At 38.6% G+C, this 24,462-nt stretch overlaps 2 protein-coding genes and 1 long non-coding RNA gene across 3 annotated transcripts; 2 read left to right on the top strand and 1 right to left on the bottom strand.

The window, feature by feature from the left end:
- The first annotated feature begins 12,625 nt into the window (after nt 1-12,625).
- Nucleotides 12,626-13,867, top strand: LOC145048255 (uncharacterized). Its single transcript, XR_013682787.1, has 2 exons — nt 12,626-12,684; nt 13,219-13,867. It is a non-coding gene; the product is annotated as an uncharacterized LOC145048255 (long non-coding RNA).
- A 986-nt stretch (nt 13,868-14,853) lies between these two features.
- On the top strand, nt 14,854-17,169 carry LOC145008822 (uncharacterized). Its single transcript, XM_078967464.1, has 6 exons — nt 14,854-15,403; nt 15,604-15,746; nt 15,893-16,036; nt 16,175-16,360; nt 16,450-16,574; nt 16,666-17,169. The coding sequence occupies exons 1-6, from the start codon at nt 15,205-15,207 to the stop codon at nt 16,898-16,900; spliced, it is 1,032 nt and encodes a 343-aa protein (XP_078823590.1). The 5' UTR covers nt 14,854-15,204; the 3' UTR covers nt 16,901-17,169.
- A 61-nt stretch (nt 17,170-17,230) lies between these two features.
- LOC145008737 (uncharacterized) lies at nt 17,231-18,967 on the bottom strand. Its single transcript, XM_078967372.1, has 2 exons — nt 17,584-18,967; nt 17,231-17,481 (listed from the first exon to the last, which is right to left on the bottom strand). Exon 1 carries the CDS (start codon nt 18,804-18,806, stop codon nt 17,604-17,606), a length of 1,203 nt encoding a protein of 400 aa, XP_078823498.1. The 5' UTR covers nt 18,807-18,967; the 3' UTR covers nt 17,231-17,481; nt 17,584-17,603.
- Nucleotides 18,968-24,462: the final 5,495 nt, after the last annotated feature.

Below are 24,462 nucleotides of genomic sequence, written 5' to 3'. Positions count from 1 at the left end.
CATTTACCCATAAATTGAGATAAATTTTTTTTTTCTAATTTATGGGAAAATAGCATCCTTTCAAATCCTTTGATAGATAGTATAACTAAATGTCTAAATCTACTATATAGGTTGATTTTAAAAAATATGAAATTTTAAATATTTAAGAAGATTGAATTTATAAAAAATATTTAATTACTAAAATAAAATTGTTTTTTCTCTTTTAAATTTAGATAAATAAAAAAATAAAACTAATAAACTTAATTTATAAATTTTGAAATTACAAAGAAAGTTAATTAATGAAATGGTTGTGTTGTAACTACCTCATTAACCAATTTTACCTTCCCAATCAATTATTTACTTTTAATTTGATATCATTTCTTTTGTTTTTTTTTTGTTTCTCTCATTTTGTTTTTTTTTTTTTCTTTTACTTTATATTTTAATCTTGTTATTATTATTATTATTATTATAAATTTCAATAACCATATAAAATTCGGATGACATTTTATAATTCGGACAACATTATAAAATTTGAACGACTATATAAGATTGAACAAAGCAAAATTTGTCTTTATTTTATAAACAAATCGATACCATTATCGTTTATTGATAAATTATAATTCATCATAACCATTATGTAATGTTTGATTACAATGAGCATATCCAATGTTTGATGTTTTGTCCAAACTTCTGTGACAACCCTATATTTTCCAAAAGCATTGTAACGCTCAAAAGTCAAATACAACTAAATTAACCTTGAAAATAAAGTATTCAAATATCTAAGTTGGGATGTATCAAATACTAATTAACGTGTCAAGGTTTCCGAAAACATAAAGAACGCTCAAAACCGGGTTATATTGAAGAAATTATAACCACTCGTATATTTACGACACGCCGTTAAAACATTATTTGACGTAAAAAGTAAAATCTCAATAATGTGCATTTTAGCCTTAAGTATCTAAACATAAATCGTAGATCTCGTTAAAAGGTGAGCGTGCATAAAAAGATCGCCCAAATTGGACCTCGTATGAAGAAGTTACGAATTTTCGAAGCTTCGTAACAGTAGTAGAGGGCTAAAAACTCGAATTTAAGATCGAGTGTAAATTAGCTAACGCAATCCAAATGAGAGTTGAAGATCTCCGCAATAGGAACAAATGGATGAGAAGACAAACAAAAACCGACGTCGAATAAAGAACCTATGAGTTTTTAAACGAACTTTAGGAGGCCCGACCTAAAAATAAAGACAAAACTAGCCGACGGAGTCTAAATGAAAGTTGTAGAGCATAATCTCACCTACGCGTGGATATAAGGAACACGAAAAACGGAGCTCGTACGCGAAAGTTACGGAATTTAGAAGAAGACAGGGCGGATTACGCCCCGCGTTCTCTGGGAGTACGCCCCGCGTACTAGACCCAGAGTCGAGTCCCATCGGCCCGCCCAAGCTACGCTTAGCTAGCCAGGAGTCGTAAGCCATGACGCATTGTTATGCCCCACGTAACCTAAGTACACCCCGCGTACGTCGGAGGTACGCGCCGCGTACGAGGGTTTCTATCCCTATAAATAGAAGGCATAAGCTCGAGTTTTTGCACACAAATCACAATCCCTCAGTCATTATCTCATACTTCTAAGCTCCAGAGACCCTCCCCTCACCTCGGTTTCCGCACTCGAGCCCCCGACGAAAGATTTACATTGCAGAGATCCCCAAAGAGCCCGACGACGCAACTATCCGCGATCGAAGTTCTACTTAACTCTAGTCCCTCTCTTCAAACTTAACGAGTGAGTTCATACCCCTACTTTTCAATTCTTTTTCATGTTTTAGGGGGGGAATACAAGTACATTACACGTTAATGTATCGTTTTATAAACATAAATGAAATTTCTATCTTCGAATATCGATACAAACATCTTATGTATACAAGAGCGATTATGTCACTAAGTTATTTCTACTAAATGGAACATACTATCTGAAAAACTATAATGGGTATAGTTAACAAGTCAGTACTACATTTTACATATACATCTTGAAAAACGAAACACTTTCAAAGAAGTAAGGTCATTTCATTGTAAATCTACTTATACTAGGCAATGTGAGATATTCAAACTTCAACGTACATTTTTGTATGCATTTCAAGTCCTGTATTATATACCATAATCTCTTGGAGGGAGAGCGTGATACTTGTGTATAGATCTATACGGGATTGACAATCCCGCACCTAAACTACTAGCTATAGTTAGACCGGCAGGTCTGGGGTGACAAATGTCATAACACTGCAACACTTGAAGAATGTTGTTACAAGCCGTCAGTGTCAATAGTATGGTTATAAAACTCACATAAAAAGTATAAAACAAGATTGATTTACGAGATTCATATGTGCATTGCAGTTTTCTACATTATTTTTCATACAAAGTTGTTTTTATCATTTGAGTATAAAAGATACTAACACATTCCAACTTTGGAAACTTTTGAATCATCTTACAAGAAAATATTGGACTTTCTAAAAACCTCGTTTACCAATTTACTACCAAAAAGGATGTACTTTTCAACTCGAAACACTCATGAACTCACCAACTTAATTGTTGACACTTTTCAAAACCACTTGTATTTTTTAGGGAATCAGTGATACAGGTAACTACCAGCTTTTGGGAGAAGGAACACAAAGAATGTTTTTATTATTGAACATTTATCATCATATTGTAATATTCTTTTGATAACATGTATAACGCAACAATATACGTTTTCATTTTATATATATATGATGGTTGTGTTACTTTCTTTACAATATTCAATTGTTGTGATACTACGTGAAGTCATCCACCCCCGAATGTTTCCGCCATTCTGGTTTGGGGGTGTGACAACTTCTCTGTATATACAAATCAAAATATTCGGCAGCATGACTATACAATTGCTCAACTAAATGTTTTCAGTCCGCATAACGCATCACACAAATGTAATACTAAATTAATTAATATATGTGATAAATAAAGATAAACTTTGTTTTTGTTCCGTTTTATATAGTCGTTTGAATTTTATAATTTTATAATGTTGTCCAAATTTTTAATGTGGTCCGGATTTTATATTTTTATCGAAATTTATAATAATAATAATAATAATAATAATAAGAATTAAAAACAACAACAAAACAAAAAAAGAAAAAAAAATCAAATCGGGGGTTGGAATTGGAAAATGAGAGAGTATTTATAGCATTTGAAAAGCAAACTTATTGCAATTAATACATTTAATTAAATATTATATGAAACTTAATAAAAATGAATCACCATAAAATATCATATGGAAAAAATTTAAACGAAAATAAACACAAAATGACATGTGACCAAATCAATAAAAATGTAACATATGACAAAAATATTTTCATTTATTAATGTAGATTTTAATTTTAATTTATATTTAAGTAAACTTTTTTGTTTTAACTCAAACTAAAAAAGAATAAAAAATTCGATTAAAAAACTAATTTTATTCGAAAATACAAAATTAAATTTTAATTTACACTGCATAAAAATTATTTTATGTAGTGTTTTTTATTTGACTTGGGAGTTTTAATTTTTATATTTTATATCTATCAAATATACTACTATTGACTCTATCATATATATATAACTATGTAGTCGTGCAACATCTCCAAATACAAATTGAAAATAATTTGTATCATATCTTTCTTGCACAAAACATGTCATTTTTCTCATATCTTTCTTGCACAAAACATGTCATTTTTCTTTTTAAGCTTATCATGATTAATGCATGATTTAAATGCGTAATTAAATATTGTCTAATAAGTTATTAAAACCTTGTTACTAAACAGATTATGAAGTTTTAACTTTTTAAATCAAGATGTTTTAGACTTTTAGTACTTTTTTTAAAAAACAATTGAAACTTAATATTCGAGAACATGATTCCTAGAAAGTACAAAAAGATAACCACAAACTATCTATGATAAACTCAAAAGCAAACATGAGAACAAATTTTTAAGATATGATACTAAATCCAATATTCCTTTCCCGAAATATATCATGGAATTGATATTAAATCCAATATTCCTTTCCGCAAAATATATCATGGAATTGATATTAAATCCAAGAACAAATTATGCGAATGGTCCTTTATGTTTTGTTTTTTTCCTTAAAGTAGTCCCTACGAAGGTTTTTTCCCTCAAATGGTACCTACGGATGTTAAGTTGCACACGATTAGTCCCCGAGTTGGATGTCCGTCCATTCCAACGTTAACCTGCCCCAGTTTGACTTGAACATGAGGGTATTTATGTCATTTTACCTTAAAAGACCTTTTCTCAACATATTATTAACGCCTATATTAGTCGTCGTCTTCTTCCCAGTTCAGTCGAACACTTATACTGTTAGAGAAGAGAAAGAAAGTTGCAGGTAACTCGATGACTATAGGTAAAGGCAAATGTTTCTTTGATTGTCAGATAACTCAATACGTATTCACCTTACAGTGTCATCGTCTCCTCTCCTTCTTTCTTTCTCCATGAACTCTTTTTCTTCTTCATCCCCCACTCGTCAACCACTACATGCTTCTTCATTACAATTACCTAAACAAAGATGAGTTGCACCAACATCCCAAACCTAAAACAGTTCGATAGCGTCTAAGCTAATTATGTCGGGAAGGTCAACCCCATCTTGCCCGCCAACTGTTCGACGAAATTCCCATTCCAACAATCGTGGTTTGGAACACAATCATCATTAATTCATCTGTAATAACATGCCTCATGAAGCTATACTCCCAAATGAAATCTAACTCTTTTCCATCTGATTCCTATACATACTCTTCGATCCTCAAAAGCCTACGTCCAAACTCGAAGTCTTCAGATAGGTAAAGCCGTTCATAGTCATATTACTCGGTCCCATTTGTATCCTAGCAAAATAGTATATAATTCACTTTTGAACATGTATGTCAGTTGCTTGTATGACGATGTAAAAAGTATGTTTGAATCAATTCCAAAAAGGAATGTCATTTCATCGAACATTCTCATTTCCTGGTATGTGAAGATGGGGCTTTTTGTGGAAGTTGTTACCCATGTCATAAAGATCTTGAAGTCTGGACTTAAACCTACAATTGTAAGCTTTGTAAATGTATTTCCACCTGTAGCAGGAATCGGTGATTCCAACCTTGCTGATGCGATTTATGGATTGTCTTCCAAGGTTGCGACCTGACCAGGAAGTGACGATGGTTAGATCATAATTTCCAGAAGCACATATTGATATTTTCTGCAACTTTCTCTAACAGTAGAAGTATTCGATTGAATCGGGGGGAAGAAGAAGAAGAAAACTAATATATGCGTTAATAATATGTTCAGAAAAGGTCCTTTAGGGTAAATGACATAAATACCCTCATGTGCAAGTCACATGGGGGCATGTTAACGTTGGAATGGACGGGCATCCAACTCGGGGACTATTCGCGTGCAACTTAACGTCCGTAGGTACCATTTGAGGGAAAAAACATTCGTAGGAACTACTTTAGGGAAAAAAAAAAAAACCCTAAAGGACCATTCATGTAAACTCGAAAGCAAACATGAGAACAAATGTTTAAGAAATGTATCATGGAATTGATACTAAATCCAATATTCCTTTTCCCGAAATATATCATGGAATTGATATTAAATCCAATATTCCTTTCCGCGAAATATATCATGGAATTGATATTAAATCCAATATTCCTTTCCTCGAAATATATCATGGAATTGATATTAAATCCAATATTCCTTTTACACATAGACAAAATTACAAGAATGGTTCTTATGGTTTGGTGGAAATTATTACTTCAGGGCAAAAATGTTTGTATTAATATTCATGGTCTAAAGGTTTTCATTTTCTTGTCACTTTGGTCCAGTTTACTTTAAATTTTTTAATAATAACGATCTTACCCTTGGTTTTTGTTTTTTTTGTTTTTTGGTTTAAATTATTTTATAATTAAAAGAAAAAATAAAAAAATAAAATACTCCTCTCTCTCTCTCTCTCTCTCTCTCTCTCTCTCTCTCTCTCTCTCTCAAACACACATATACGTGGCTCCATCAGCATCTTAAGACCTCCAAGACATTTTCTCCGACGATTTCCTATTATAGCACCTTCATAGCAACTCTATATGAAATGGGAGATCAATTCAAGAATAAAATACATGGGTAAGATATCACATCATAGTTTGCAATCCAATTTAACTCATAATCGAACAGATCTAGCCTCGTTTTCCCCCAATTTCCTCTAATTCATGCTCATGCAAGGTCGATTTCATCAACAATACAAGGTATCTCATCAGATTCAAGACTTAGTCCTTCTGTTCAACTTTCGATTTTGGATCCCAAAATTGATGCTTCATCTACAATACAAGGTATCCCATCGGATTCATCGCCCCTTTCAAATATACTCATCGATGAAACGGTTTCGATGATGTTAGGGTTTGCTTTAACAGGCAGCTCCAGGATGGGTTAGATCGACAAAACCTAACCTTGAAACACCAACAAGGGTTAGATCGACGATAAGGGTTTCACACTAGAAATCGGACCCCCCTTCTTCAATTCTCAAAATCCAATAGACAAACACAGTCACCCAAAGTCGTGCCCTCCTTCTCCTTCTTCTAAACTCGATCACAGTTCTCTTTTTCTCATTTTTGGATCAATCGTTGTAACACCCAAGTTTCAAAGGCCAAGAAAGGAAAGGAAAGCCCTAATTTAAGGGCCGACTCGGCGAGTCCAAGGAGGGACTCGGCGAGTCCGAGCGAGATCCGGGTCGAGGTGTAAGTGACCGACTCGGCGAGTCGGTCAAGGTGACTCGGCGAGCCTGGTATGTGCGTGGAAAACCCTAAATTTGGGACTTGGAGCCTATATAAATGTCTTAATCTTCTTCCTAGGGTTCCTTACTGCCTCTTTAGCCCTGGGTATCAAACCCTAGCCGCCACATCTCCTAGTTGAGCCTTGGAAGGTGCATTAAAGCTTGGAAAAGGAAGAAGGAACTTGGAGGAGCAAGAAGGAGCTATAGATCTGGGATTGTGAGTTCATTCTAAGCACTTGGAGGTAATAAATTAGTTCCTGGACCCTTTTTGCACCTAGATCTATGTGTGGTTGTTGGGGCTCTTTAGCCATAATGTTATTATTTTAAGTTAGAAGCCGGATCTGGAGTTGCTACTTCAGATCCAAGTGTGTTATGGCCTGGAGAAGCATAAAGTATCAGCCCTTGAGTGGGTCATGGAGTCTTTTTGCCTTAAACCCTAGTTTTTGACATGTTTTGCTTAGATCTCCTTCTCTACACGTAAAGTTTGCAACTTTACGTGTGGGATAGGCTTGGAGGTTAGATCTGAGTCTTGGAGTCCCTAAAATCGTAGGATCAGTCGAATGTTTTAAGCTCGGGCAAACTCGGCAAGTTTGCGAGCCAACTCAGCGTGTTGGCTGGGATATTCCCGACCTTCTGATTATGGTAGGAGCTCGACGAGTTGGGGTCAACATGGACTGTTGACCTTGATCTTTTACTTTGACTTTGACCATGGTTGACCAACTTTGACTTCTAAGGGTATTTTTGGATTTTGATGGAATTGGTCACATGGTGGTTGTAGGCATTTGAGTCGGGAGCTGAGATTCGGAGTCAGAACTTATCAGTTCTGCACTACTTGAAACGTGAGTGTTCCTCACTATACTTGTTGGGTCGAAGGCACTAAGGCCGACCCTTTTGAATTATTATTCTGATTATTGCATGATTGAGTATTGTTGTGATCTGTTAGATTTGTATCCTGGTAAATAGGATGATGTTATGCTTAGTGATCTGTAAGATATGCCTGTTTGTCTGCTTCTTTGTTATATGTTTATGTGTAATGTATATGTCGATCTGTTATGTGTGGTTGGGTTGCGGCAGTCCTGCTTTGTGTTGAAGGCCAACAGACCTAAGGCGTCCCAGATAGACTGAAGGCCAGTGGGGCGTACTATTGGATTAGTGTCTAAGCCCGTAACTATATTTGGTATGTACTTGACCCGGTTATGCATGGTCCTTTTGGGTTGCCTTCACCAGAGCAACTTGACAGGGTGATTTATGGAGAAAGAGAGGTTATTATGGTCTATTAATATATTGTACGAATAATATATTAAAGGAGAAATCATGGAGTATTAGACAATAATTAATTGAGGATTAATTATGTGGCTAAAAGACATTAATTAATAAAGGGGACTTAAACTGTAAAATGTGTGATAGTTGAATATTGGGCTGAGAAGCCTTATGGACTAGGCATGGATGAAATTAAGGATGTGTCCATCTTAATTTCGACCATAAGGGCCCTATTCTAGAAGCTTTCTTGGATTGCTTAAGGCCTAAGCTGTCCATTAGGGTTTTGACTGAAACCCTAGCAGCACAAGTATAAATAGAACCTCTATGGCATTAGTTTTCGGCCACATGAAACCCTAGAAGTCTTCATAGCCGAAATTGTGCCTCGCTCCTCTCTCGAATACCATCCTCTTGCTTGTGTGGTGTTTGTAAGCCATTAGAGGAGTGATATTTGTGACTCTAAGCTCCAAGACAAGAAGATTCAAGCCATTTTTGAAGAGGTAATCATATAGATCTGTTTTCTTATGATAATTTCGAAATATGTATGCTAGATCTAAGGTTCATAAGTCTTGGATGAATTGCATGTACAATAAATAAACCTAGATCCAAGCTTTAGGGTTTGCATGAGCACATAGGATGTTCTTTTGGCTCAAACTCATTAATGGTATCAGAGCCTTAATTGGTTTCTACTGTATTGATGCCTTGTATGTTCATCTTTGCTGAAAATCGTTTTTCTGCCCTCTGCCCGACCTGACTCGGCGAATCGACCCAACTTGGCGAGTCTAGTTAGTGACTCGGCAAGTCGTGGAGTCAGATGGAGGGAAAATCGGGATTTCTTGTTGTTTTGCTGAAGGATAATTACCAAAACTGTTTTTGACTAATAAATTCTGAATTTCATCATTATTATATGATTATCCTTACCAAAACAAAAGATAATTACCAATTAAATGAATAATAAATTCTTTATGTGATAAAATTTGATTATTTAAATTATTTGATTAATTATCTTGTGAATAAAATGGAATATGCCAAATTTAGATAATCATTAAATTAAATGTTAATTTCAAATTATTTGCTATTTGATCCTATGTGTTTTTGAAAAGTTCAAAACTCCCTCTAGTAGGGTAAGAATCGGTGCCTCACACAATCGTTGTCTGAGGGTCTCAAATGCTGCCTATTGATCAAGCCCCCAATGAAACACCACCGACTCCCTAGTCAGTCGGGTGAGCGGAACTGCTATCTTGGAGAAATCCTGGATGAATCTCCTGTAGTACCCTGCCAAACCTAGGAAGCTTCGAATCTCAGATGGAGACCTCGGGACCTCCCACTGTATCACAGCCTCTATCTTGGTCGGATCTACTAGTATACCCTTCTAATTGACGAGGTGCCCAAGCAACTGCACTTCGCGCAACCAGAACTCACACTTGGAGAACTTCGCGAAAAGTCTTTCCTTCCTCAAAGTCTCTAGCACCTCCCTCAGGTGCTCCTCGTGTTGCTTCTGAGTCTTAGAATAGACCAAGATGTCGTCGATAAACACTATCACAGACCGATTCAACATCAGCCTGCATATGCGGTTCATGAGATCCATGAACACGGTTGGAGCGTTGGTGAGCCCAAATAGCATCACCACAAACTCATAATGACCATAGCGGGTCCTAAAAGCAGTCTTCTGCACATCCTCTCCTCTGACCCGCATCTGATGATACCCGGAGCGCAAATCAATCTTGGAGAACCAAGATGCTCCCTGAAGGTGATCAAACAAGTCGTTTATCCTCGGAAGTGGGTAACGATTCTTCACCGTTACCTTATTCAACTCCCGTTAATCTATACACATACGGTACGACCCGTCCTTCTTCTTCAAAACAGGGTCGGGGATCCCCATGGTGAACTGCTCGGCCTGATAAAACCCTTGTCCAACAGCTCCTGCACCTGCGTAGACAACTCCTACATCTCTAGAGGAGCCAATCGGTATGGTGCCTTGGCTATCGGAGCTCCACCAGGGACTAGATCAATCCTGAACTCCACCTGTCTCTCAGGAGGTATCCCAGGCAAATCCTATGGAAATACATCCGGGTAGTCTCGCACTACCGGTACATTGTCGACTGTCGCCTTTCCCTTTTCCTGGGCATCTAAAACATAGGCGACGTACCCCGCGCAACCCTACTGAAAGTAGCACCTCACTCTCGCTGCTGAACAAAGAATCAGCTCGCGCTATGGCCCCTCGCCTTGAATCATTAACTCTCCCCCACTGGGAGTGCGAACCCTCACTAACTGTAGCTCACAATCAATCATCGCCCCATTAGGGCTCAGCCAATCCATACCCACTATAACCTTGTTCCCTCGCAGGGGAATAGGAACCAGAATTACCAAAAACTGCTCATTGAATAACCGAAGAGAACACCCTTTATGAACTCTTGCAACCCTGACGGTCCTGTCATCAGCTATCTCAACCTCAAGTGGACAATCCAGCTCCCCCGGAGCTCTGCTCAACCTCTTGCTAAGCGTAAGCGATACAAATGATTGGGTAGCCTCTGAGTCAAACAATATTGTAGTTGAAATGCCGTTCACTAAGAACGACCCTATATAAAACATATAACCATAAGAAACAATTCATAACAAATATAAGGTAAGAGGAAAATACATACCCGTCACCACATCAGGAGTCGCTCGAGCCTCCTATGCTTTCATCTGGAAAGTTATACTCTTGCCACTGGCGTCTCAGCCCGACCCTGTCGGGCGTCTGTAATCCTCAAAGTAGCAGGGGCAGCTGCCGCCACCTTCCTCACTGCTGCTAAACTCGGGCACTGGGACTTTTTATGTCCCCTCTGATTGCAATGAAAGCAAATCAGATCAGCTGCTGAGGTGGGAGTCGTACTGGTAATAATTGTACAATCCTTGTGCATGTGCCCTGTCTAACCACACTTGTAGCAGCCTGAACTTCCTGCCTTGCACACTCCATCGTGCAATCTCCCACACTTGCCACACCGACTGTGGCTCTGCTGACCCCTGGATCTATGATCGGATACCTTGGGCTTTCTTCTTGAACTCCCAGTGCTAGATGCCGCCTCTGGCTTCCTCTTATTCTCCATCTCTAAATCAATCTCTCTTACGATCCCTAGCAATCATGTCATCCAGCGTTTTACAGCTGGACCGACTCACAAACTGGTGGATATCACTCCGAAACATCTCATGATAATGAGCCTTCTTCATTTCCTCATCAACTGCGTAGTGAGGAACAAGAAGAGCCCTCTCCTTGAACTTGGCGGTAATCTCTGCCACTGTCTCTGTAGTCTGAGTAAGATCCTAAAACCCCCTCACTAACTGTTGCACCTCAATAACCGGTGCAAAATCGGCTCTGTGTAACGACCCGTCTATGGTATGTTTTTTTATATTATTTATTTAGAAGTTTGCAGAGGGACTCGGCGAGTCTATTGCCCGACTCGTCGAGTAGAGACGGGATCTTGAGCAGCGTTTAGATCGACGACTCGGCGAGTCCATATTCAGGACTCGACGACTCCGCCTGCCAGGTAGAAACCCTAAATCCCCGGGTTTGCACCCTATTTAAACCATCATATGAGCCCCAAACTCGTCTCCTTCACCCTCAGAGCATCATTTAGCAAACCCTAACCATTCCCTTGAGTATTTGAGCATTTCTTGTGTGAATCTTGAAGTTTCGAAGAGAAGAAGGAGGCTAGATCCAAAGGAGAAGAAGAAGATCCAAGGTCTTGCACCCATTTCAGAGTTTATTGAGGTAATAATCAGATTCCTTCTGTTTCTATGATTGATTCTCTTTCATAAGCATATTTAGGCCATTTTATCCATTCCTTAGCTTGTTCATAGTAGAGAGATCACATTAGATTGATTAGCCTTCGGATCTAGCCATGTTTCAGTTCCAAAAACATAGATCTATCACCTTTATGGAGCCATTTTGCATGATAGCCCTAGATCTACTCTTCTAAGTGCCTTTTTAGCCTTTATATCCTTTTTCATGCATATGTACACGTAAAGTTGGAAACTTTACATGGTAAACCAGCCTTAGAAACTCAGATCTATAAATTATATGCAGTGGTTTTGAGGAGAATCGAGTTTTTAGTAACTGCATGCATGTGAATCGACGAGTCGTTCTTCGGACTCGGCGAGTCGGGTCGCGAGTCCCCGATTTTTCCCCTTTGAGTGATTCCGAGTGGGGACCAGTGAGTAGTAAAATGGACTTAGTGAGTCGGAGGTTAGACTCAGTAATGGAGGGACTCGACGAGTTGTTCATACAACTTGGCGAGTCTAAGACAATCTTCTTAGATTCAAGAACAAATCGTCGAGTTGTTCATACAACTCGGTGAGTCGGATGCAGATGGCCTGAGTTATAGAAGCGAATGGGAACTCGTCGAGTTTATGCCATACTCGACGAGTAGCAGCAAGCAGGGTTGAGAAATGAGAGTAGGGACTCGGCGAGTTGGCGGCCCAACTCGGCGAGTCAGGTCAACTGTAAGTCGACTTTGACCAGGAGAGTTGACTTTAGCCAGGGGTAAAAGAGTCATTTTACCCCAATGCAATTATTAGTATTTGATTGAGTGTATTTGTGGAATTGTAGCCGGGGAGATACCGGAGTAGCAGCAGATAGCTTCCAGAGCCATACACTCAGCAGCCAGATCACGAGGTGAGTTTCCTTCCAGTAGGAACGGGTCTAAGGCCACAATGCCGACCCGTTTAGCTAGTAGTAGTTTCCGGACTTCGGTCCGATGCAGATTTTAGTATGTTTGATGCCTTCGTGGCTCAGATAGGATTTATGTGTTATGTGTTCTGGGTTACAGCCCGATGCAGTATGCAGTTTATGTGTTCATGCTAGTTGATATGTTTATGTTATGCTATGTTCAGTAGTTCCGGACTTTTGTCCGATGCAATCAGTTCCGGACTTCGGTCCGATGCAGTCAGTTCCGGACTTCGGTCCGATGCAGTTAGTTCCGGACTTCGATCCGATGCAGTTAGTTCCGGATTTCGGTCCGATGCAGGAGGCAAGGCCTCAGTAGTTCCGGACTTCGATCCGATGCAGAGGGTAAGGCACTGGTTAGTTCCGGACTTCGGTCCGATGCAGTGGGCAAGGCCCAGTATGTGTTTATATGTATTGTATGGTATGTGGTAGTTTGGGGGAGCTCACTATGCTTCGTGCTTACAGTTTCAGTTTTGGTTTCAGGTACTTCCGCAAGCAAAGGGAAGAGCTCGGGTTGATGGCATCGCATACACCACAGTTTCAGTTGTCCTGGGAGATGTTTTTATTTTTTCATAAATGTGATTTGATACAGTTTTGATACAGTTCTACATAAATTGTCATTCGAAAATTCGTTTTCGACCCATATTACCTCTAAATTGTCTAGCCCGGATCTACGGGTGTTACAGTTTGCATGAGCACATAGGATGTTCTTTTGGCTCAAACTCATCACGTACTAGTCAGGCTGAAGGCCCGGGGAATGTTCCACATAGGCTGAAGGCTCGTGGTGGTGTACCAATCATCCTGTAGGTTCTCTGAGCGTACGAGATAAACTGTAGGCTAGTGGGGCGTTCCAGTCAGACTGAATGCTCTGTATGTATGCTATTTATTGTATTATTCTGGTTTTGTGTTGTGTAGGTATTTTGGGGGAAACTCACTAAGCTTTAGGCTTACAGTTTTGGATTATGTTTCATGTACTTCAGAGGATCGTGAAAAGCCGAATGTGTGATCGTGCACGTCCTCATGTTTTTATTTCACGATGTGGGGGGTTTCTTTGGTGTTGAACTTATTTTGGAAACAATTTGTAAACAATGATGGTTTTAAGTAAATTTCAAAAGTTTAAATTTTTTGAGAATTTTATGAATGTTACACGAAGTTGTATCGAGAATTGCAGTAATTACAAAATTTGGCTTTTATATTGCTAGTATTGTGGATATTGAGTTGTGGGAATTGAGTGTTGGGAGTATGTAGATATTGTGAACCTGAAGTTGTATCGAGAATTGTAGTAATTGTGAAAATTGAAAAAATGACTTTGATAATGCAGGTATTATAGATATTGAGTTAGGGGAACCGAGTGTTGGGAGTATGTGGATCCTATGAACCCAGAATGTGAGTTGTCTTTTGGTTTGTACCCGTACTTTTAGCTTTAACACGTATTAGAACCATTCGGTATAAACTGGGAGGATGAATGAAAAAGTGAGGAAGGTGGTTGTGTGATAAAATGAGAAGATGAATATGACATTGTGTTTTTAATATTAAAACAAAACAAAAGTAATAGTTGCGAGTGGTTTGAAAAATTGGATTGTTGCCCAACGCTTACAAAGCAAGCTAAGCAAGGGGAAGCTGCAAAGGCTCAATATCGGGACCACCATCCCGACGGTACCGTGCTTCCCGCACCAACTTTCCCGTATCCCTGCATCGACATTGTCTCCTCTTAGAATAAGAAGAGATTGACAAGTTAACTCTTGCGGAAGACCATTAGAGATTAAGCACCACATTTGTTCACGGACTAAATTTTGTTCGAAAAATTAACTTTTGCTTGCATATATCCCGTAAGTAAAGTTACTTCGGAAATTTAACACAAGCAATGGAAATTCTAAAAAAAATAAGGGTGAAAATTTGAAAAAAGTTAACAACAAACGTTCAAATAAAGTTATTCTACAGTCACATAAACGTCTTTTGACTTTTGACTGATGCTGTTACCATTTGATAAGAGAAAGAAAACGTGTGTGTGACGAAATTGCATGAACAGTTTCATTTTAGGATATTTTCAGTAAAAACTAAATGTGAAGGACTAAAAATGAAAATTGTAACATATAACATTTTACGTGATTCACACTTTCATTTTAGTCGGTGCCCAGATGCAGAGTTGACATTTGCTTGGTTCAAGGGGATCAGCTGCTACGGGGCTTAAATCGAGCTTAATCTTGGATCTTGTGTTGTTCTTTTTTCTCTTCTACAAATCTCAGCCATGGTTACGATCGTCTAAGATTTACAGAATTCCCCTTTAAGCTGACCATATTTCTAGAGATAGAAACACTCTACTCATCAATTTCGTTCCCGATATTAGTGGCAGATCCGTTTCGCCAAAAAATTCATTCATTCTACAAGAAAAACAATCTAGAGAGAGAACTGTGTGTGAGAGAAGGGGATTTGCATTACAGAGAGCATTGCCATTGACAAGGGTAGAAAATGGGGTGCTCTTTCTCGGGACTCAACGCCTTATACGATTCTACTGCTGGCGATGTTTGGATCAACGAAAATCGCTTCAAAGTTATCCGGCAGCTCGGTGAAGGTGGATTTGCCTTTGTGTATCTAGTTAAGGAAGTTGTTAATGACACTTCCGATGGTGGCGTCTCTAAGAAATTCAAAGATCCTTCTCACATCTCTGGTATGATCATAGATCCCCAATTGATACTTCCGTTTATGTTTTCTACAATCTGCCCATTGCGATTCTGTGGTTTCTTAATCATAGATTCATATAATCAAGTAAAATGTGGCGAATTAATTGTTAAGCAGGGAAAATGTAGGGATATCATGAAATTTAATTGTGACTTGTGAGCTTGTAAAGGAAATGATTTTTACCTGCAGATGATGGAACTTATGCTATGAAGAAAGTCCTGATTCAGAATAACGAGCAGTTGCAGTTCGTGAAAGAGGAGATCCGTATCTCGTCCTTGTTTAACCACCCAAATCTGCTTCCCTTACTTGATCACGCCATTATTTCAGTAAAGGTATATGCGGATCACATCTCAGATCTTACATCACACTAAATCTTTTTACTTCCAAACAATATCATAATCTCCATTATCATTGATCTTACATAATTTGTTAAAAGATTGTATCGGCTTAAGGGGTTTTACTTTGTGTACTTGGCTAGGGCACACCAGAACAGAATTGGACACATGAAGCGTATCTGCTATTTCCAGTCCATATGGATGGAACATTGCTGGACAATGCAAAAACCATGAAATTCAAGAAGGAGTTCTTTTCCACCTCTGATGTTCTCCAAATTTTTCGTCAGGTAACTCAAGATCTTTATACATTAAGACCCAATACTATCTATTTGGTATGTTTCCCCAAAAGGGTTATTCTATCCCAAAGGCTATCATGTCAGATGTAAATCAAGTACAGAGTCTGAAAAAAAAAAGTTGGGTTGCAGCTTTGTGCAGGACTTGAGCATATGCATAGTCTTGAAACTCCATATGCACATAATGATGTGAAACCGGGAAATGTCCTTCTAACACATCGTAAAGGGAAGCCACCATTGGCTGTTTTGATGGATTTTGGAAGTGCTCGTCCTGCTATAAAGCAGATCCGATCTCGATCAGAGGCCCTCCAGCTGCAGGTTCTTTCTAATTTCTATTACCTATTTTACCCCTCTTCTTTTTATGTTTTGGAAGTATTTGAAATTTTGAATTATGATCTGTTTGTTAGGAATGGGCAGCTGAACATGTTTCAGCTCCTTTTAGATCTCCTGAATTGTGGGATTGCCCAAGTCAAGCTGACATTGATGAAAGGACTGATGTATGGTCTTTGGGTTGCACTCTGTATGCTATAATGTAAGTTATTTGAGTTAAGCCCTGTTTCTTTTCTCCTTTAATCTATTAAGTCATTGTTTCTTTTATATAATATAATATATATATGGAACAGGTATGGTGTTTCTCCATTTGAGTATGCACTAGGGGAGTCAGGAGGAAGCTTGCAGTTGGCTGTGATGAATGCACAGATCAAGTGGCCAACAACAACACTTAATCCTAAACAATCATATCCGGATGCTCTTCATCAATTTGTGTCATGGATGCTGCAGCCTCAAGCCACAGTTCGACCTCGCATAAATGACATTGTTATTCATGTTGATAAGTTGATTGCAAAATTCTCCCATTAAATTATAACTTATACTACACTTTTCACTTCTATAGTTACCAGTGTTGGGTTGGGTTTCTACTTTCTAGTTTAATGTTTGCTACATCTAAATCTTGCTACCTGTGAAAGGGTGTTGGCTGTTGATGATGTATCATTTTGACTAGATTTATTTATCTTCAGTTTTTGTAATATTTATTGTAAAACATATTCAGGTGGTGTTGGACTGCTGGTGGCAACCTATAAATGTTGGAAAAAGTTATGAATGATAAAAATTAGAAATTTTCTTACAAATGCTTCAAAAGTAATTTAAGTTTAAGATATATATTTTTTTATGTTTTATACAAGGTCAATACAAATAAAAGGACTTTGCAATTGCATAGTGATGTCCTTCTCCTTCTCTCACGCTTGGCTCCTTTGAAAAGATATAGTCTCTTAATTGACTTATTAACAGGTAACAACTTCTAAAATTCAAAAAGTATAATACCAATAGTGTTGAGTGTTAACACTATTATTCATAATGTACAAAAAAAATCATATACATATATATTTTTACACTACAAATCTCCATCATCTTTGATCCAGATTTCAATTCAAAGACAAAACCTACCAATCAAACAATCAAATAATTAATTCACACAAAGACACATGACCAATCTGTACAATTTACACCCTAATAATTAGTACAACTCCAAAATCATATCTCACCTTTTCCATGATTCCATCAATTACTGATCACTGACACCTCTTTCTGCCTTCCTACGTTCATACTCGGGATCATCAGTCGGCAACTCATGGCGACAAACAGGACAAGTATTCCGGATGCACAACCATGGAAGAATGCAATCGCCATGGTAACGATGGCCACAGGGGAGCTGCTTTGCCATTACCCCAACACCAATTTCATCTTTACAAACTGCACACCGGATGTTATTCTTTTCAAAATCTTGATCGGTTATCACCACCGATAAAAGATTCTTCACCACCGTCATGGAAGCAGGTGGCCGGCCAAAAGAAGATGGGTCTATAAACATCTCGTACTCTGTGTAATTCGATTCATCATCATATGTACCTGGTTCTAAATCTGGATTGTGGACATTCAACAAAACTTCCCACTGATGCGGCTGTTCTTCTTCATATTCATGGCTATCGGGATGAGTTCTTGGAAGATCAGATGTGTCATCGTCGGGTTCTGATTCGAACATCATATTCAGTACTTCCCGGTCGTCGATCCGGCCATCTACTTCCTCCCATTCGAAATCTTCATTTGGATTGGTTTCACCTCTTTCGTTGTCATCTTCTAGCTGAAAATCTTCTAACCGAAGGTTAGATTCGTTGATCCCGAAATCAAGTGCGTTTCCCCCGTCGACATAGGAATCCGACCCCAAATCAGGCACCATCAAATGTTCCGGACCACCTGAACGACTAGACGGATCTCCCGTTGTTCTCCTGGGTACGATGAAATCATCGCCACAATCGCCAAGCATAAACCCTAAATTATCGTCACCATCATTACGATTATCATTAACTTCAACAGGAAAATCTAACCCTAACCCAAACTCCAGCTCTAAATCGTTCGCATCCATCTCCTCATTCCCTTGCCGAGTACTCCGATCAGGATTACAGAAGCCGTTCCCTATAGCCAAATGCGATTGCGACTGCGACTGTTCAACTCGCTGATGAAACATGTCTATTACAAAATTCACCTGGTATTCTCTGTCGAACAGCACCGAATCGTTGTTTCGATCGGTGTGGCAAAAGAAATCGTCGAAGGAAGGACAATCTAGATCCGAAGGGTAAACATCGAAAGCATCGACACCGTGAGACCAGTTATTGTGGGAAGAAAAAGACACCACGACCTCGTCCCTGTCGTTGTATTCACCATCTTCATCATCATTTTCATGAAGATGGAGATAGGAAACCTCCGCCATGATCGAGGTTGAAGGGGAGATCGAAAAAGGGCTTCTCAAATGAAATGAATAACAAATTGCGTGCAAATAGGAATTTTGTTGGTTGCTGTCGTAACGTAGAAGTTGCTGGACAGCATATTTCCCGACTCTGGACACTGTTTGTTCATTGTTCAGTCACTCGCCGTACCTTACCTTTTAGTTTTCCTTTTCCTATTTTTATCATATTTACGGTTTTTTTTTTTTTTTTTTTTTTTTTTAAATATATTTGGTTAAACATTACTATTTTAATAATTTACACAACTAAATTTAAAAATAATACCAATAGTAGCTGTGAATAAACCAATTTTTGCAAGGTTTTTGTAAATTATTATGAATTTAGAATGAATTGACCGAAAATGATATTTTTCAATTAAGAATGTTGGTTTGAATTTAAATTGAATTTAATACATTAATTGATAAGTTACATGAGAATTTATGGAGATATTTAAATTTTCTTATTTTTTTTATTATATTTTTAGATTATTTTTTTTTTTTTATAATTTAATAACAAATCCAAAAAAACAACAATTTGCAAGTGGATATAAATGAAATTGAAAAAATTAAAAAAATATCATGTGGCATATTGAATTAGGTGATGACATGTGGCAAAAAGCTTTCATTTATTGGGTAGGAGGGGTAGGCCTGACAATGGAGCGGATTTTGACCCTAATTCGATTCAAACCCTTAATAATTATATGAGTTTGGAGCATAGTTTTTGATCCGTTTACCCGTTAACGACCCGTACCCGCTAACACTTTTATTAAAAGGGTCGGGTATGGATAATCATTGATCCGCTCCGTTTATAACCCGCCTTGTATAAATTTTAGAATTATAAATTTATATTTGTGACAACCCAAAAATTTCCATCCAGTAAAGTCAATCAATCCAATCAAATGCTAGACTTGTTTATGCTATCTTTTAGCATTGTTAGGGGTCTGTTTGAGGGTTCTAAGCGTAGTACATTTAAGGATTGGGTGTAGGTTTGACAGCTTAAGTTCATCGGGTTGCAATCGAACCGGAACTCCATCACAAGGAGTTTACGACCACACACAAGGGGTTTGCGGCTGTAAACTCCACCCATATACATGCTTTTCCTTCGCTTTTCACCACTTCTCACACTTCCAAGTCTAGAAAATTGATTCTCTCTCAAGTATCATCGAGTTCTTCGTCCTAGATCTTCAAAAACGTAAGTGTTTCTTCCATCTGTGAGTTGTTATCCTTCTTAATCATGCATCATCCTTTGATTTCATCCATGGAAATCATATTTTTGGGTAGATCTTCAAGATCTTCATTTTTCACCAAGAACACACACTTGTTCTTGGTGGCCGTCAACCCTCCTTCAAGCCTCCAAATCGTAAGTATCCTTCCCTTATGCCTAGTACACGTTAGGATCTCTTGTTAAACACCTTAAAAACGACATTTGGCTGGAACAAAAGGAGTGTACGGCCGTGCACCCTTGCATGACCATACACACCTCAAACACCCCAAAAAGGGCCTCCAAAGTGAGAATCTAGTTCCTATTCTTGTTGAGCAATAGTCCCACAAGCTTCCCTATCATTTAATCACCCTCTTGTGCACATTTTACCATGAGTTTATGGTTGTACACTCCATGGCCGTAAACACCAAGTGGTGGCCGTAAACACCCCTTTGATGAATCACATGTGATTCTAACACTTAGTCCAAGTCCCTAAGGGTGTTTCCTAGCATTTTAGTTGTTTAAAACACTAAATCCATGCCTATATATGCTAATATATTTCATTTAGGACTCGTTTGTGTCTTGGGATTTCATATGTGGAACTTCTCATCCTTACACGCATCTGCAATTGAATCACTCACATAAGGTGAGTTCATACCCCTATAATCAACATTTTAAACTGTTTTAAATGCTTTTAGGGGGGGGGGGGGAATACAAGTTGGACACAATGTTAATTGTGTAAATTTTTTGTTATAAACATCTTCTAAAGGATTGCTTATGTATTTATAAGTGATCAAAACATTTCAAAATCTCTTTTAAAGTTATGTTACTTTATAGTTTACAAAACACCGGTTTTAAAGTACAATCATAACTAAGTAGATAAATGAGTCTTTTATTCAAGTCCGTAACAGCTCCAAACAAGCATACTAGTAAACTATAATATGTATAGTTTAGGGGTTCAGTACATACTATAACTAGGACAGGGAGGAACATACTATAAAGAGAAACATGAAGGAACATACGATATGCTACAAACAGAAAAACAAATCATGATTAACACACTTATACTAATAATTCCCAGTAACCTAGGAAGGGAAAGTATCATTAACTCATTTTTCTAAACAAAAGATGATAATAAAAGTGGTATAAGGATATATATATATATATATATATATATATATATATATATATATATATATATATATATGGTGCATCTACAATATGTCATGATTTATATGTATATGGGGTATATCTACAAAGTACCAGAGTTATATATATGGGGTACATCTACAAAGTACCAAATTTATTTTTAAAGGGGTACATCTGCAAAGTACCGGACAATAATAAATAAAACACATAAAAATGTACAATAACTCACAACAGTATCAGCTAAGGCGTTAAGAGTACCAGATGTCATTACTTCTAGTAGGCGTCGAAACAGTAGAAGAACGTCGCATAACATCCTAGTAACATGAACATTAATTAGAAAGGGGCCTATAATGCTAACTTTATGTAAAATCCCAAAATTCAGGTACATCCATTTTACCCTTCTACTTTACCAAGTTGTCAAGTTTAGCCCTTAAGTGAAATGTTGCAAATGAGTACGCTGGGTGTACCGAAGAGTACGCTGCGCATACTCATGTGCTTATATTGGATGCAGACTCAATTAGGTATGTTGGGCATACCAAAGTTACGCTGGGCATAACTGGCTCAGATGCAAAACCCTAAATGAGACTTGAGGAGTATAAAAGGAATGATAAGGGCCTTACCCCAGCCACCATATTACAGTGAGTGAAACCCTAAGAGAGCAAAAAACCGTTATAATCTTGTGTGTATGTTCTTAAGTTTGAAAGTGCCATTTTGTGGTGGTGAAGGACAAGTGGAGACCATTGTGGGAGCTAGAAGTTGGAGGACAAGCTTAGATCCGAGTTCTACAGAGGTTGGAGCTTCATTTGGAGGTAAAAAGCTCAAATCTTTCCTTTCCATTGTTGATTTGTGCTTTATGGACCCATTTTTAGGGTTTTTGGTTCCAAGGTGGAGACTTTATGAGCAAAGGGTCTCCATAAGCTTATATCTGCCCTATTCCAGTGTAATATGTGTTGTAGGTTCATAAAAATCTAATCTTGGACGTGAATATTAAGTCACGCATGAGATATAGACTTAATGAGGAAAGAAGAAAGGTGTTTAGAGTGATTGGAGACCTTTACAACCATGCAAAGGCTTAAAGGTTTCGAATTTACGAATTAAGTGGCCTTAGAATAGTCAGATCTAGAATTTGAGCTTATGTCTTAACCGTTTAAGACCAAAAATCAATAAGAGCATGAAACTTACACTTACGTTGGGCGTAAATCTCAGAACGCTCCGTGTAAGGGTTTGAGACCCTGATTCTGGATCGCCGGAGTACGCCCCGCGTATAAGAGCTGGTACGCGCCGCGTACTGCCCTCTGTTGGCTTTCGTTGACTTTTAGGGTTGGTCAACAATTGGACTATTGAAGGGGTAAAATGGTCTTTTCCCCCTTCTGAGAGATTATAGAAAGGGTTTAGTATAGCTTTTGAGAATCGTGGTTAATTAGAGGTAAAATACTTCATGTGATTAGGCGAAGGCTAGATCAGCATTTCGAGTATGAGACTTTTTGAAATTTCCGAGGTGAGTCTTCTCACTATACTTTACCTAGAGTGATAATTAGAGTTATGTGACAGAGTATCATGTATGCTTTTGTATGATGTGATTTCTATGTGATTTGTGCTATGTATGATTCAGAGTTTACAGAGTTAGGACCGGAAGGTCCACAGAGTTAGGACCAGAGGGTCCATAGAGTTATGGGACTGGAGGGTCCCACTGAGACACATTGACAAGAGGGTCATATAGAGTTATAGCCTCGAGTAGCTAATATGTGTGTATGTGGTATTTTGGGGAACTCACTAAGCATTTATGCTTACAGTGTTATGTGTTATGTGTTTCAAGTACTTGCGAGGATCACGGGAAGGCGCCGACATGATCCATACACACTGACAGAGGATTGTATTTTGTGATCTTGGGATATGTTTTATTATGATGAAATCTGTTGAACATGATATTTGAGAATATTAAATGAGTTTTATGTTGTTTAAAAAATGAAAAAGTGTTTTAAATTTTCACGTCGTTACAAGTTGGTATGAGAGCCTTAGTTTGAGGGATTCGGATGCACTTTTGGGCGTATCTGAACTCAAACTGAGGATTTGAGAAAGTTTTTCATAAAAAAGAACAAATTTTCTAAAGAGTAAAAGACTTTGAGAAGAGCAGAAAAGAGCAGTGCGTACGATCAACCAGCGCCCGAATGGTGATTTCCCAAAATACCCTTACATTATGTGCTATGAGATATTATATGATATGCTATGCATGCTAGAGTAGGCTAGGTATTCATATCTGGGAGTAGAGTGGCCTGATTTGCGATGCCTTAGCCTAGGAGATTACTGCTACTATGAGATAATTCGAGAGCGAGTAGGTAGGAGTGAGAAGCTTATGAGTGGCCTACTGAAGAGTAGCCTGTGCGTAGCGAGATATAGAGTACTTGTGATCTGGGATCCTAGGAGGAGGACTTGGGGTGAATGCTGATGCGTTGTGGAAGGTAGTATAGGGTCCGTACTACTAGAAACACCAGATCAGTGAGCATTCCAAGTAAGAATCCTTAGGCTACTAGGGAACAAGTAGGGTTGAGTGACCGAGTGCGAGGATACTCGAGTGGGTCTCTGATTTTTTTGTGTTGTGTTTCAAAGACATCATGGTGAGTACGCGCCACACTCCAGAGAGCAGCAGTATCGGCGACGAGGAGATTCGTAGGATGATTCATGAGGAGGTGGCTGCGGCCATCTGAGCTGAGATACCGGAGATATTTGGGTCTATCAAGACCACACTGATTGAGACATTTGATGAACGGTACACTGCTCTTATTGATGTTGCTGTTGCTGCGGCCACCACGACCGTCGCCACTGCCAGGTCGCAGGGGGGTGACTCGTTGATGTACCGAGAGTTCAACAACACGAAGCCACTAGAGTTTAATGGGACTCAGGATCTGATAGTTGCGATGAGATATATCTCTGACATTGAGGGGTGCTTCTACACGTGCTCATGTCCGGAGCATCTAAGGGTACGGTTTGCGTTGAACCAGCTTCGCTTGGGAGCGAAGGGCTGGTGAAAGTTCATGATTACAGATTTCACTTCTGCAGAGCTTACCGCAGTGACCTAGGAGAGGTTGACCGCTATGTTTCATGATGAGTACGTTCCCCCGGTGGAAAGGGAACGGTTGGCCCAGGAGTTCTTGACCCTCAAGCAGGGTATTGAGTCTGTTACTACGATTACCAGGATGTTTCACAAGAGGGCGATGTTTTTCCCTGAGCATGTGTCTTCTGAGCAGGCACGCATGAGCCGATATTTAAGCATACTGAGGAGGGACATTCGCGAGT

The sequence above is a fragment of the Lactuca saligna genome, chromosome 1, assembly GCF_052625555.1.
Source record: "Lactuca saligna cultivar CGN05327 chromosome 1, ASM5262555v1, whole genome shotgun sequence".
Lineage (NCBI taxonomy): Eukaryota > Viridiplantae > Streptophyta > Magnoliopsida > Asterales > Asteraceae > Lactuca > Lactuca saligna.
This window is presented reverse-complemented; position numbering and strand designations above follow the sequence as displayed.